General features: G+C 39.6%; 2 protein-coding genes across 15 annotated transcripts in view; one reads left to right on the top strand and one right to left on the bottom strand.

Moving 5' to 3' along the window:
* The window catches only part of MCPH1 (microcephalin 1), a 229,824-nt gene that overhangs the window by 87,892 nt on the left and 125,764 nt on the right, over window positions 1-16,168 (bottom strand). The window lies entirely within an intron of this gene.
* The window catches only part of ANGPT2 (angiopoietin 2), a 72,129-nt gene that overhangs the window by 36,676 nt on the left and 19,285 nt on the right, over window positions 1-16,168 (top strand). The window contains exons 4-5 of one of the 2 annotated variants that reach the window (XM_038397551.2): window positions 1,482-1,714; window positions 4,639-4,766. In XM_038397551.2, the coding sequence (XP_038253479.1) occupies window positions 1,482-1,714; window positions 4,639-4,766 (361 nt within the window). Of the gene's footprint in view, window positions 1-1,481; window positions 1,715-4,635; window positions 4,767-16,168 lie in introns of both variants that reach the window. The other variant, XM_038397552.2, reaches the window with a different exon arrangement.

Below are 16,168 nucleotides of genomic sequence, written 5' to 3'. Positions count from 1 at the left end.
TGCACAGTCAGATCACTGCCAAAGATTACTGCTACCATTTCTAATCCATTATATTGTGTAGGAGATGATCCTATTCAGGCCCCAGGCTCCCAACCATTCAATTTGCTGAAAGCTAGGATTAAAATCTAACCATTATCCCTGCCCTCTTCCATATCCAACGGTTGGCCAGCAAAGGTGTCATAGCTTTTGCTTAACTACCTTCATTCACCACATTGTCATATTAATCATCTCTGAAGGATGTGTCAAGGGGGACAAAACTAGTTCCTAATATGAATGAAGCATAACTGTCAAGCCTCAGAAGTTTATTTTAGTTTCAAATAGTAAACAATTTGGACATGAATCTAAAAGCAGCAATAGCAGAATACTTTAGTCTATGTCAAAATCATATTTTTCAATCAGAAAAAAAGTTGGACAGACATGTTTTGATATTTGTGTTTACTGCCCTGTTATATTTGTGTATACTTCTTGAAGACTTTATCTACCAGCTTTCTACAAACAAGAATATTTACCCAATGGGAGTAAAGTAAATATTAAATTTTAAAATGTCACTATAGTTTTTGACTACAGTTACCAAATCTGAGATCACCACATCATTACTGAAACATGTAAGAATGATCTGAATATTGGAAGTATTATTTCTTAACTTTCCAGCATTCAGTTTATTGCTTAAAAAAACAAAACAAAACCCACCAAACTCAAAACTCTTATGTTTTAAATAAACAGTATTAAAGATTTGACCAGCATCAGAACGAGGTGCATCCTTTTAACCATCTACCTCTCCAATTCTGGAAAAGGTAACAAGCATGCTTTAGGTAACTGTATATTCATAGCTTTTCCAAATATAAATTGGTTCTGACTGTTGTATTTGTTGAGGCCAAAGAAATATTAAATTAAAAACTGGAGAGAAAATAGAAAGCTTAATAGGTTTGATCTTTAAATGGGTCACTTATTCTAATGATAAAAGTCTCCGAGGCTAGCTTTTCCTTAAATGACTGAAGATAAAAGTAGTATTATTCGCGGCACCAAAATAACCATAAAGAATAGTTACTCTAGGTTTAAATCAGTTTCATGTCCGATTCTCCTACTACCCTCAAGAGAGATTGTTTTCCTTTCACGTCCAGAAAGAAAAATATCTTTCCCTTCATACTACCGAAGTATTGTGGAACACATTAGGAGTTGTTATTGTGTATGAACTGGCAATACGGAGCATACTATAGAGTGTCCGAAAAGTTGTTCATTTATTTGACTACTAGGACAGATTATAGTTTTGTAATGCATCAAACAAAGCATATGTCAAACTAAGTACAGTTCATAGTGTTCTGCATGACACTGCATGTAATAACATTCTCTGCAGAATCCATTTAGAAAAAGTCAGAGTAAAAATATGTTAAAATGGAAAATAACTTCTATAACAGGCTTAACAATCTTCAGCTAAAAACACAGAAATGCTGAATTTATCCTAATTATATTCTTTTTATTAGCTTTCTAGAAAAAAAAGTCCTTGATATGGAAGACAAGCACACACTTCAGCTTCAGTCAATCAAGGATGAAAAAGATCAACTTCAAGTACTAGTATCCAGACAAAATTCTATAATAGAAGAACTAGAGAAACAGTTAGTCACAGCTACGGTAAACAATTCAGTTCTGCAAAAACAGCAACATGATCTGATGGAGACTGTTCACAACTTGCTTACTATGATAGCTACACCAAACTGTAAGTGAAGCATAAACACTACTATATCAGCTGAGTAGCACTCACTAACTTTGTGTCTCCTTACATGTTGTTCTATCTTCTCCCCACCTTAGCATCTCAAAAATGCATTTATGTATTGTATTGTCTTAAAATCCTGCATCAGTTAATTGTTTAACTCGCTATACAATTTAAGACTTATCCTGAAGAGGTAAGCCCATTAGTCACAACCCCTCTCCCTTCCCCTCCCCCCCACCAAAAAACAAAACAAAATACCCCATATATTCGTTTCCCAGTAGTCAAACTCAACAGGGATGCCAAGTGTCACACAGTCTTAACATGGCACAAACATCTGGCAGCCTCGTCAAACAACTCTCATCCAAGCTGGATCCTTGCACATCCAGCTGGGCTGCCAGCAGGGTTTGTAGTTTCTCTTCCTGAGGATCACTGTGGGCACAAGCTTTGTTGGCACTCAGTCTCCTCCTTTCAATTCTCCAGGTTTGAGCAAGGATAGGCAGCTGAAGAAGAGGGGCTCAATATTAGCCCAAGGCTCTCTCAAGCAAGACCCCAGTCCAAAGACATCATACATCTACACCCGACAACTCCACCCAGACTTCCCAACCCCTCCCCACATACCCCACTCACCTCAGCATCTGATATCCCCAGCCCCACCCACCTATGCTAACCATAGCTGGCAAGATCTGTGCGCTCCACGTCCTACCCTACCAGTACTTGGAAAAGGGTGCATTGACCAGATGCTGAAGTTTATGGCTATATGCAAATTACTTCCAAGTAAGACAATAGAATCTTTGTTCTTTAGGTTGACAGGGGCTGGGGATACAGTGCAGCATGCATAGCCTCTACATTTATAATGTCTGAAATTATCATTCCCCCCCCCCCTCCACACACACACAAAGTTTAAAACAAATGTTTTCCATACAATTGAAAGTGTGGATGACTTCAGTATTCTCAATTCAACAATCTCCACAGAACCCAAATTTGCTTATACTTTTTAGCCACCATAAATAGTTTGGGCCTACACTTTTACCTATCTGAAAAGTTGCAGCTCAAAAAGAATTTCCAGTGTATTCTAAATATTTATTGTTAAATTAAAATTAAAACTGTTTAAGAGTATTTTCTTTAATAAACAAAACATTGGCACCAACTTTGTAGATTCCAACAAAAAATCAAGGAACATATAAATTTAAATGCTGGCTCTGCCACAGCAATTAAAAAGGACATTCAAATTATGTTTAGATTTTTTCCTTAATTACAAATATCTTGTGTTATTGAAAGTAAAAGTTTAAAAATCTAACCTTATTTTTCACATTTTACTCTGTTTCTCTATCTAAGATGAATGCAATATAGAAAGTAATGAAAACAATCTAGTTTAGCTGATTTGTAGTAATTTCTCTTTGCATTTCTCAAGCACTAGGCACAATGCTTCAAAGTCTGATTACAAATACAAGCAATTAGTTTTTAAATAAGAAAACATTGTTTTTTGAAAAATCTTGAAGACATATCTATGATTGTCAATTTTTTAAAGAAAACAACCCCCAAACTTTAGCCCTATAGCACCTGATAGCATCTCACTGAATATCATTCCTGAAGCTGTGCACATTCCTGCTGATGTTATCTGTTATGCTAGTGAACAAATAAGTAAACATGTCAAACTCATGTTGGCTACAGAACCATTAAACCTGGAACGGAAAAAATAATGATTGCCAACAAGACAAAATCAACAGGGAAAGTTTCTAAGCTAGCCTACAAACAATAGAGTGTGGAAAAGCAATTATAAAGTTGAATGTGTTCTTTTTATATTTGAGGTAAACTAACTATGTAAGCAGGTAAATTGATAAACAAGCTGAAAATAATAAAAAATTATGCAAGTATTATTTACACACATTTACAGGGTTCTTATCATTGTAGTGTGTGGGCACGTTCCTCTCTTTGAATCAAAAATAGGGAACATATATTCTACTGCCCCAACACAGTATCTACCGCAAAACGGTCAACTATAGATATCAGCTAGTCGACTAAATGCCAGGAAATTCCAAACCCTCTATCAACAAACAAGAAGCTACATTTTAGATTGCACTTTAAAACATGGCCAGGCATAGGCACAGATGTTTTTTTTTTTTTACATCAACAAATTCCAGAAGTGAGGAACCCTCACTGAGAATGCCCTCAGCTTCACCCTTGAACACACACAAGCGTTCATGCTGAGTGCAGAGACTGTAAATTGCACACTAGCTGAAACTTCTGACTGACACTTACAGATAACCCCAGATACGTGTATACTATGGAGAGATCCATCTCTGCAAGCAAAAGGACATACTGCTGTACTGGCTAAGAGGCTATGTTTTTGAATTCTAATTCATCAAAAAGAACATAGTTTCTGGTGTAGACCAGCTCCATTTGCCCCCATCAAAAGCTACTGTACTAATTGATTTCAGTTTAAGAAAAAGCTTGTTTATGATTCAGACATCTTGCTCATCTGAAGACATTTGCTCACTTATAAAATTATCACAAAGGCATAAAGTTGTACAGATATCTTTGTACATGTTAGTAATCAGTTTGTAATACAGATAGCATCAAATTCTCTGAGAGTTGAAACTGCGCAACTGAAGGAAAAATATGCCTATGTTATTCTATTCAAGTATGCAAATAGGTATAAAGGAATTGATACTTATCAAGCAGTTATGTTTGTATCTAAATATGAAGCAGCAAAATATCATTAGTATGTTAAGCTAACTTCCTCTGGTGCGTTCCACCAGCAGGGGCAGGGCAAGAAACCTACTTCAGGACTGCAAAGTCAATATACTGTTACTTCATTACATCATTAATTACTATTACATCATGGTAACTTTCTCTCAGAAAAGAACCTGAGCTCAGAGCTATTTATCTATTTTTATATCCCTTCAATGTCTTTATTTCATTTTTAGCAGCCAAGAACAACTTTGTGGCTAAAGAAGAACAAATCCGTTTCAAAGACTGTGCTGAAGCTTTCAAATCAGGACTTACAACCAGTGGAATCTACACCTTAACAGTTCCTAATAGTGCAGAAGAAAAAAAGGTAGTGTGTTCTCCAAAGCCTGTAACTCTAATTTATCTAGCAAATAAGATATTTTAAATCCAAATTGGGTAACCAGTCTTTTAAACTAATATTTTCTTCACGTTTGCTAATGGCAGCCTATCACTCCTCCATGTGGAAATTATTTCAGCTGAATTACTTGGTTTGAATTCTGTGGGGAAAAAAAACACTTCAAGTGAAATCTTGGCCCCAATGAAGCCAATTGCAGTTTTAGCATTGACTTCAATGGGGTCAGGATTTCACCCCTCATTTCCGCATGAACAGTACAGAACTAAACGAATGCTACTGATACTGTAAGGTTCTGCCTCAACATATCTCTGTTACATACACAACGCAACAGCTCTGCATATGTTCATCAGCTCACATGCCACAGCATAACTGCCAGGGAAAAAGTAAAAGGCTTGATCTACACTAACCTTTACTCTCTGGAAACAAAACACAAAACCCCCCAAAAAAGTACCCTTGATAACAAAGGAATGCTAGTTAGACAAACTACAGTAGAACCTCAGAGTTATGGACACCTCGGGAATGGAGGTTGTCCATAACTCCAAAATGGTCCATAACTCTGAACAAGACGTTACGGACTTCAGCCAGGGTGGACCAAGGGGAAGTTGGGGCTGCAGCCTCAGGGTTCGGGGGGAGATCAGGGCACAGGGCAGGGGGCACAGTTGGGGCTTCTGACCCTAGGGGCCCACCAGGGCTCCCAGTGGGGGCTCAGGGCTTCTGCCCCCTGGGAGCACCAGGGCTCCGGACTTTAGACCTGGGGGAGCGCTGTAACTTAGGACTTTAGCCCTGCAGCTCTGTTCTGGCTTCAGCCCCACAGGGGGCACCAGGGCTTGGGGCTTCAGCCCCACGGCTCCATTCCCGGCTTCAGCTGGGTAGTGGGGGCACTGGATATCGGGTCTTTAGTTACAGGGGGAGTGCTGGGGCTTGACAAAGCCCTGGCTGGGATGATTTAGTTGGGGATTGGTCCTGCTTTGAGCAGGGGTTTGGACAAGATGACCTCCTGAGGTCCCTTCCAACCCTGATATTCTATGATTCCCCTCATAGCTAAAGCCCCGAACCCCGGAACCCACCGTGGGGCTGAAACTGGGAGTGGAGCCGCAGGGCTGAAGCCCTGATCCCGGACGCGCTCCCCCTCCCCCGCTGAAACTGGGAACAGATCCACAGGGCTGAAGCCATGAGCCCCAGTGCTCCGCCCAGTTTAAAGCCCTGAGCGCCGATGCTCCCAAGAGTCAGAAGTCCTGAGCTCCCACATCCGCCTGTGGCTGAAGCCCTGAGACAGCACTGTGTGTGTGTTGCATGCGCGCCCTGAGGCCTGATTGAGGATTTCTGGTTTCACAGGGTGTGTGGTAGACATTAGAGTGAACTCTGGTGTTCGTATCTTTGAGGTTCTACTGACCTGATGTTTTACTACCGTAACTTCCACTAACTGTACTTGAACAGTTAAAATCACTGTATGCATCAGCACACCGCTGTATTTAACACATTAAACTTAAGCAACTTAAGCTCCCTGTAAGCAGTGCGGTCGCCATGCAGGCACTCAAGAAACCCGCCCAGGGACCTGCTGCAGCTGGGGTGCCCCTCCTCCAGCCCCCACCTAGCCCAGTCCCCAACCTGTCATGGGAGAGGCACCCCTCCCCTGGTCTCAACTCAGCCTGTAGCCTGCTGCAGCCCAACTCCAGAGCAGCCCGGACCCAGCCATGGCTGAAGCGACCCAGAGGGAGCCCTCTCCTGGCCCAGACCTCATAGACTCATAGATATTAAGGTCAGAAGAGACCGTTATGATCATCTAGTTTAACCTCCTGCACAATGCAGACCTGCTAGGATCAGGGGAGGGGCGCCTATCCTGCAGTCCCAGCTCCACAAGACTCCGCAGCGGTGGGGAGAGGCATCTCTTCCCCCACAAGCCCAGGTGCTGCTGCGGGGAGAGAGCGCTGAGGAGAGTCCTCTCTCCACCCCCCCCATAGCCCCAGAGCACCCTCCTGCACACCAAACCCCACCCCAGAGCCTGCGCCCCCCAGCCGGAGCTCTCACCCCCTGCACCCAACCCTCTGCCCAAGCCCTGAGTTCTTCATTCCTGGCCCCACCCCAGAGCCCACACCCCCAGCTAGAGCCCTCACATCCCTGCACTCCAATTCTCTGTCCCAGCCTTGAGTCCCCTCCCATACTCCAAACCCCTTGGCCCAACCCCCACATGAATTTTATTATGTGCACCAATATGAAGATATTGGTGCACATAAAATTCATTCTGCACATGGGTGGGAAAAATGAGAGGGAACACTGTAAGCAACTGGAGCATTCTTGCTGTAAATAGCTCCTCAGTTTAGCAGCTCCTGCCAGTTCACCAACAGGACTCTCCAGCACAATCTTAGGACCATAAATCCTTTGCCAATAAAGGAAAGCCCAATAAACCATTGATGCTCATCAGTGGTTGAGGGAGAGGTGGGGCATGGGAAAGGAGGAAAGGCAGGCCTTGCAGTCTTTGTCCCTTTACACAGACCACAGTTCCCTCCAGCCCAGCCCTCTCATATGGAGAAAGGCCTAGTAGTTAAGCCATTCTGGCAGTCTACCTTACTCTAAAAGAAACTGCACGTGGGAGAGTAAATGTAAGTGGTGGCAAAGTGCTGTAGGCAGGCAGAAGCTGCCCAACATGGGTGAACACACTCACTGGGGCTCAGCCAGCCCAGCTATGCAGTCAGTGAGGCCTTATCTACATAAGAAAATTGCACTGGTTTAAATAAAAGATATGATTTTAAACTGAGGCTATGTCTACAGTACAAAAATGTGTTTTCTTAATTCAGATTAGCTAACTCATGTGAGCTAATTTGGGTTAAAATAGCAGTGAAGACATCGCAACACCTGCTTAAATTTGAGGTGCTAACCGAAGTTAAAAGCTGAGTTGCCAAATTAACTCATGCAAGTTAAGAACACACCTTTTTGCAGTGTAGACATACTGTTAGTTAAATTGGTGCAAACCCCTGTGTGGATACATTTATTTTGGTTTAAACCAGGTTTATTTCAGTTTATTTTAAATAGATTAGGAATCTGGGGTTTTGCACCATCTTAATTTAAATTGGTTTCCAAAATCAATTTTAAATCAGTGCAACTTCATCATCTAGACAAGGCCTGAGGGAGTTCTACAATGGCTCTAAGGATAGCTGGCAGAGAAGAAGCTAGTGGGCTCTGCAGCTTGCATACAGTTCTGGCAAGAACCACCAGTGCAAGCAGGTCTAGAGATGTGGCAGTATGGTGGAAAAATCCTACAAAACCTGACCAAAATGCAACTGTGTGAAACGTGGGACACTTGAGAGAGGTACTAGAGTCAGTTAAGGCCACTGTCAGAAGACAGGATACTGGGCTAGATGGACCTTTGGTCTGACCCAATAGGGCCATTCTTATGTTCTTATAAGGACAACAGAATTAGGAAGACAGATAATGCCTGGATGCAGAGCCAAAGAAAACCTGCAAAACAAAACAAAATAAAAATTCAATGAGCATCCACAGGAGTGATGCTGGATTAATGCATATTTTTGTGTTTCGAGTTTCCCAGGCAATGTTAGGAGTTAGTGTGGTATGGTCTTAAGTCCATTTTTGACAAATATTTAGACAATGGCAATGGTTGTGTGTTAAATGATTGCACTAATTACTTCAACACTCCTTCTCAAATCTCCCTCAGCCTCTGGATGGAACTTGGCAGCTTTACATATTTTATATCCTCATCTGATTTTTATACACCCACAATTTAATAGCATCTTGGAAGAAAACCATCACAGTCAACTGGTGGACAAACTGACAATTTGAAAGCATTTGACTGACAACACAAGTTTAAATTTTCAGACTTGTTGCAAAAGCACAATGAGTGCTTTAGGATTTAATCTTGCTGCCATATATTTACAAATGAGAAAAAAATATCTAATGAATTCTCATAGCTTTTTTCTATAGTGCATATGGAATTTACAAAAATATTTTCAGAAAAATTGTACAAAATGAAAGATTAAAAAAGGGGATGTTTGGAGACACTAATATGTGAATTGATATATTTATTTTACAAGGAAAATTATGTAACATGAGATTCCACTGCTGTAATGAAATGAGGGGTAGGTTGGCATGTTTGAGATACCTAAAAGCAAAGGAAGTTTGCATTCACAATTCCAAATGTTAGAAGAGATACAAACCACTGAATATGTAAGCACTGGACTACAGCAGTCAAACATTACAATAAAATTATGGAGGCTCTATGAACAGCTGTTGTGGTCCTACTTTTTGGCCTTTGGTCTTGACTCACCTTCAAATATAATATATGGAATCATGACTATGTAGCTTGTAAAAACAGAAGTTAATGTGCCTGTTAACAGTACAAGAGAAAACTGATTTATGACTAGAGAGTTTAAACAACATGGTTTAAATTCAAAAACATTTTAAGTAACTTGTGCATTGTTTCCAGTATAAGTATTCATTGCATGATTCACCTATTTCTTAAAAAAAAACAAATTTCTGAAATTGTGTGTAAAAATAGTCAAAGTATATCATCCTTCTGATTAATTACAATCAAACTCTTTAGAATGCAAAATATACTTGACTGTAAAATATTTGCAGGGCTCATATTTTAATATTTAGTTCTGCAATAAATATCTGAACAGAAAGACCTAAGATACTCTGAAGATTCTGAGAATGGGGTAATTAGCTATGTTAAAATGAAAAATAAATTCACCTTGTGTACTGCAGATGGAGAAAAAAAGACGACATTAAGGGAATAGAAAATACATTTTTGTTATTTCTTAGGGTATCAAATTCAATTTTACTTTACACTACCCCTACATTTTCAGTCGGAGTCAGTTTTGTATTGACAATGCATAAAATGAAGTGTCAAGAGAAGCGGTGTGTGTATATATATATTTTCTAGATAATCAACATGGTAACAATTTTCTACTGTTTATGATGTGGATTGCCATACAGACCAGGAAACAGAATGACTTCTTTTTATTTGCCAAAGTGCTGCACTACTGTTTATGTTTTCATCTGTTCCTCTTATACTACCTTCTGACCTCCCATTGCTTATAAACAATTTCTGTGTAAACTTATGTTACTGCATTATCGGTAGATTTCATCATAACACAGAATTAAATAAAAGTGTAGTATAGAGCGAGGTGGGAAACAGTTTTCCTGACAGGAATTTTTTTTGAGATTTTGAACATGTTCTCATTCTTCATTGGCATAAAACTGGGACCTGTTGAAGTTTTAGGTTACTCCATTTTATACTCAGTGTTGCCAAACATCCAAAAATTGAGAGTCAAGTCCCCCAACACAATGGCATTGGCTTAAAAATCATGAGACTAAAAAAAATGGCATCCTTGCATTTGCCTTCTGGTGTTTGAACCTTTAGAAGTCACATTTTCAAATTTTTCCCCACAGCCATGAAGACTAGAAACTTTTTTTTTTTTTTTTTTTTAAGAAAAGGAAACCTGAGATTCTCAACTAATTGCATGCATTGATTTATCTGAAAACAATCCAATATTGTGCAATGAAGTTGTGAGAGTGGCAACATTATATTATTTCAAAAGTCACGTCACTTACAATTTATGAATTTAAAAAGTCCTTGTTGTCATATTTTGGTGCTGTGGCTAGTATATCCAGAACCTCTCCTTTTCCCTGAATGGGAAACTTTGTTCAGTATTTGACATATGTTAGTGTTTTGTATATGTAGAAAACACTTAAATGGTTGCTGTTTAGTTTATCATTTCATCATAACCTGTTAGGCAAGGTACAGAGTTTAACTCAAATTGCATAACATCCAATAGTATCAATTTTTAGGGCTGGATCCTTAAAAAGATTTACACACATGCTCAACTTTACACATTGAGTAGTCCCACTGACTTCTCACAGTGCATGAAGTTAGGCTCTTTGGGACAAGGACCTTCATAAAGCACATCATACAATATGGCCCTGATCCTCAGGCCGCTAATGTCACCATAATACAAATAACTAATAATAATCAAGGTTTGTTTCCACATAGTGCCAAAACTGCTAGGTCCTTGAGCTATCAAGCAGTTTGTTCACAAAACACATCAAATATGTGCACATGTGCATGCGCAACCAGGCCCAGTTTGCTGTAATCTGAGAGGTTAATATCTTTATTTGTGTTTGGCATCTGTCTGAAGACGTCTGCTGCCTTTCTAAACCTGATATCTGTTTTTCCTGTTTCCAACCAACATTACAGTAGAACCTCAGAGTTACGGACGCCTCGGGAATGGAGGTAACTCTGAACAAGACTTTACGGACTTCAGCTCCCCGGAGGGGTGGGGGAGAGGGTTTGAGGCTTCAGCCATGAGTTGGGGGGTAGGTGTTAGGGCATCTGACCCTCAGGAACACCAGGGCTTTCGATTGGGGGGCACTGGGGCTCAGGGCTTCAGCCCCATGGCTCTGCGCCCAGTTTCAGCCTTACAAGAGGCACCAGGACTTAGGGCTTCTGGTTCTGCCCCGCAGGAGGGGTGGGGGAAGGGCACCGGGCTTGGGGTGGCTCCACGGCTCCGCTCCCAGTTTCAGCCGGGGGGGAGAGGGGGAGCGCCAGAGCTCAGGTGCTTTAGCTAGGGGGGGAAGCGCTGGGGCTGAAACCGGTGCTTCCCTCATAGCTGAAGCCCCAGTGGCCGCCACAGGGCTGAAGCTGGGAAAGGAGCTGTGGAGCTGAAGCCCCGTGCCCCTGAGGATCAGAAGCCCTGACACACCCAACCACCCAGAGCCCTGATCCCCCCTTCACCCTGCGACTGCAGCCCTAACCTCCCCGTCCCTGGCTAAAGCCGCAAGTCAGTTAAGTATTTGCCTTTTTTTTTTTTTTGGTCTCCGCTATTTCCAGTTCCAGAGGGTGTCTGGTTGACTGGTAAGTCCGTAACTCTGGCATTCGTATTTTTGAGGTTTTAAAGTCCAGGGGAGTTGTACCTCAGTAAAAAGTGCTAAAGAAAGTCCTATATCCTGATTTGTTTTCATTTTAATGTAATCCCTTTAAAGGAATTTTGATCCAATTTTATACACCACCAGTTAGCCATTTCTCATTTTTCAATTTTCACATAAATTACTAAATGAAAAGAAATCTGTGTCCTTGGAAGCAAACTTTCACACAGTAAATCTACTGTGTTTATTTTAAACTAAGCAGTTGTCCCTGTGTCTTCCCCTTACTCACATGGCCTCTCTCTTTCCTTAGGCTTTTAAGATTTTTTTTTTATTTTTTTTTTAAATCAAGCTATCTGTCTGTAATCTTTAAAAATTTTGATAACTCCTTCTAAAGTATCTTATTCCCCTCAATTTAGTTTCTTTAACTTAACCTTTCCTTCTCTTTACTTTTCATCTTTATTCTTCTACTTTGTTATTCTCCAGCCTGAAGGACTGATCTTTAAAACACAAAATTATTGAAATATATATTTAAATTACTATCTTTATAATAAATATTACATTTAGCAGATATAGATAGGAGCCTGCATCAGTCAAGTAATTAATAACAGGATACTAAATTTCACCTTTCACTGATCTTGAAGTCAAAGGGGTTTACTCACATGAGTAAAGTTGAGTACATGAGTGTTTACAGGTTGGGGGCCTAGGTTGCCAATCAAGATTGTAAGTAAAAAAAGTTTATCACTGTTTGAAGGCCATTTAGTACTCTGCGTGTGATTAATTTCTGCTCCAGTCCATTTCCCTGTGGAGAGGTCTGTAAAGTAACAACATGCAAAATGGCACTGAGAGAGTCCATACAGTGAAATCTCAGGTAGATAGCTACCTTCTCACCCCTTAAAACTGGTATCTTCAGAATATACACGAGGTACACTGGCACATTACCTTGCAATACCTTTTCTGCCTATAAAATTGACTTTGAACTCCATGGCTATAAAAGTGGCACCTTTCAAAAGAACGTAATACACATTAAAAACCCAACTGATTCAGAAATCTTTGATGTGGAAATATGCATCCTGCCTTTGTTTTAAGATTATATTTATAAAATCAGTACTGCTAAGAAAATCCATTAAATAAGACTAACTCCCCTCCACCCCCACAACTTCATGTGTTCATTCCTATTAGTCTTGAGGATTTTATTTTTTGTATTTCTGTAGCCACTACAATGTGCAAGGTACTTTCCAAAGAAAAGTGAAAACTCAGTCTTTAGCCCTAAGATTGTAAAGTCTAAAAAAGAAGCATACGCTCTTACTGCTCTGGGGGTAGATGAATATTTGCTAGAACATATAAATATTTTAGGGGAGACATCTGTAGAATTTAAGTAAATTATTCTATTTTATGTGATGTAAAATCCCAAGGTTTGAGAATATTTTAAGCTTATTAGAACTATTTGTTTATCCTATTTTAAGGAGTTTATAACTTGAAAACAAACTCCAGTGGAACTGAAGTTTAGCCCAAGCTCTCAGGCGATAAGGAAATTGTAAAATTAGGTCCATCTAAATTAATATCCTGCCTCTGTCATTGGCTATACTTGATGGTTCAGAGGAAGGTGAACAAATTCTTTATAATGTACCACATAAATTATATAATGCTTTACATATAGATACAAATTCTTCCTGACCCCTTCAATGATTAACGCAGTCTGATGAATAAGCCTTGACGACTCTGCCATATCAACATCTTAATTTGGGTAGCTGCTTCATAAACTTGTTTACTCCCGTTTTAAAATCCAGCCATGGTATTTGTCTCAATTTTTTTTGATGGTAATGAATTTTACCTAGGCATTACAGGTTACATAAATCAACTTTACTGATTTTAAATTTGATTCATTTTTACCATACGTTTCATCATTTTTAATGCTCCAACTTTTCCTTTTCAAAATAAATAATCCTACTCTTTACCACATCTTATATGCATGCTGTACCAAATCATTAACTATAAAATAGAAGTGAATGAAAAACAACAGGCATAGGGTATAATAGAACTGCTCAACTGAATGTAACCTTATTTACCAATAATGTTAAATAGTAAGGTTGCTGCCTTCAATTTAATCCTCCTCAAATGATATACTCTAATAGCCACCAAATTTGTCCCTAGTCTAACTCATTTTCTTCTTCTCTTTAGCCTTCCCAACAAGTTTCAATAGCATGACATAAGACTATCCTAACTTAAAACACACACCCCAAGTACAACCTATCACTAGTATCTTCTCTACTTGGATATCCTACATCCTAATATCAATTGATAAAACCTCTTTCCTGTATTTCATATTAACACTCTTAGAGTTTCCTCCTTGGAAAGTGGTACAATGAACCAGTACACATTTCCCCGATTACTTTATAATTAGCCATAAGTCATACAAACTTGCTGTGCCCATATACTTAAGGGGACATACTTTTCATCCCAAGATTACCTACATGTTATTGCCACATACAAAGCTGCAAGGGAACTCAAGGATGAAATCGTGGCTCCACTGACGTTAATGGACGTTTTGCCATTGACTTCAATTAACCAGGATTTCAGCAACTCATTACAAAGGATTAAAAAAAAAAGTCACAGCTTTGTTAGGAGGACCTAGAAATTGAGCTAGAGGACAATGTGAAATAGGTAAACAGCTTAAAGGTCATGAAGAGTCATGATTTTGGGGATGTAAGTGTACCTTGTAACAGGTTTCAGAGTAGCAGCCATGTTAGTCTGTATTCGCAAAAAGAAAAAGGAGTACTTGTAGCACCTTAGAGACTAACAAATTTATTTGAGCATAAGCTTTCGTGAGATGAAGTGAGCTGTAGTTCACAAAAGCTTATGCTCAAATAAACTTGTTAGTCTCTAAGGTGCCACAAGTACTCCTTTTCCTTGTAACAGTTAGTGATAACTTTAGGAGGGAGAATATACAAGAAGTCTTGGGTGGGGGGGGGGGAGAAAGCGGGGGGAGGAGTCAGGGCATAACTATAAAGGAAAATTCTTGTTATCAGATGGTAGATGATATTCAGTGGTCTACAGGTTTTTTCCCCCCTAAATCCAGTCTGGGGGCAGTACATAAAAATATATTCCATTTAAGTATATTGTTTTGACTTATAGGTATGATGAGCGATCCATTGCTTTAAGTGGGAATGAACAACTTTATTTGATGTTAGACCATATGACACCTGGAGTTAAATGGGAGAAAGAGGGTAGAGATTAAATCAACAAAACATTGGTGATACTGCTTCCAACTAAGTTGGGTTCAATAGAAATGCTTCAATTCTTTTGATGAAATGTCTAGCATAAGGACTAAAAGATAGCTTATCTTAACATTAATAAAAATATATTTAAACCTTTTCAAACAAGTGTTTAAAAAAATCCAAATATTTTTACCCCTTCAGAGTTGGAAGCATATTGTAAAGATTCAGACCTTCACTGCATAGGTAGCAGGGAATACAGTCTTTAATAATACCAAATGAAACAGGCTGGAACCTTAGTGCTAGCCCATATGGATTTCAGCATTGGGTGGTAGATGATCATAGGGGGAAATCAAACAAACAATTACAATACATACTGGATGGGGACCACATCCTAAAATAAATCTTTCCTGAACCCCCTCTTCTGGCTTTTAAAATACCTCCCAACCTCACCAAGATCATCATCAGAAGTAAGCTCCCCCAGACCAGAACACAACTCAAAGCGGTGCCAGATCCTGCCAGAACAGATGCAAAACCTGCAGATGTATCTCTCTGCTAAGATGACCAATACCCGCCACACAACATATCTTTCAAGACCCATGGGTTCTACACATGCCTATCATAACATGTGGTGTACTTCATCCAGTGCACTGAAGGCCCCAATTACATCTATGTGGGTGAAATGAGACAATCACTACGCTCTCAAATGACACTTGAACAGAAAAACAATAAAAGACAAAATCACCATATCACTTGTGGTTGAACACTTTTCATAATGCAGTCACTCCATATCTGACCTCTGAATCCTCAAAGAAAACCTGCACAACATTTTCAAAAGACAAGCCTGGAGCTTAAATTCATAGCTTTGCTAGACACTAAAAATCATTGATTAGAAATCACTGGATTTGTGGTTTATTATAGCAATCTACTCCATTAACCCCCACTTTTTTTGTCCGCTGACTGCAGAAGTCTTAACCAGTCACTTGATCTTGAATGATCTCTTACAATTTGTCAATTCTTATGCTAAACAGTCTGTCCCACCTTGTATTTAGCTGTGACACTCTGAATACATTTCCCAGACCTGAAGAAGAGTTCTGTGTAGCTCAGAAGGTTGTCTCTTTCACCAACAGAGGTTAGTCCAATAAAAGATATTATCTCACCCATCTTGCCTCTCTAATATCCTGGGATCAACATGGCTACGATAACACTGCAAACTACATTTGAAGTTGACACTGTCCCTTTAATACTTTATATTAGTTGTCTTTAGGACTTCATTTACATTCT

The sequence above is a fragment of the Dermochelys coriacea genome, chromosome 3, assembly GCF_009764565.3.
Source record: "Dermochelys coriacea isolate rDerCor1 chromosome 3, rDerCor1.pri.v4, whole genome shotgun sequence".
Lineage (NCBI taxonomy): Eukaryota > Metazoa > Chordata > Testudines > Dermochelyidae > Dermochelys > Dermochelys coriacea.
The sequence above is the reverse complement of the archived record's forward strand: the minus strand, read 5'-3'. Positions and strand labels throughout refer to the sequence as shown.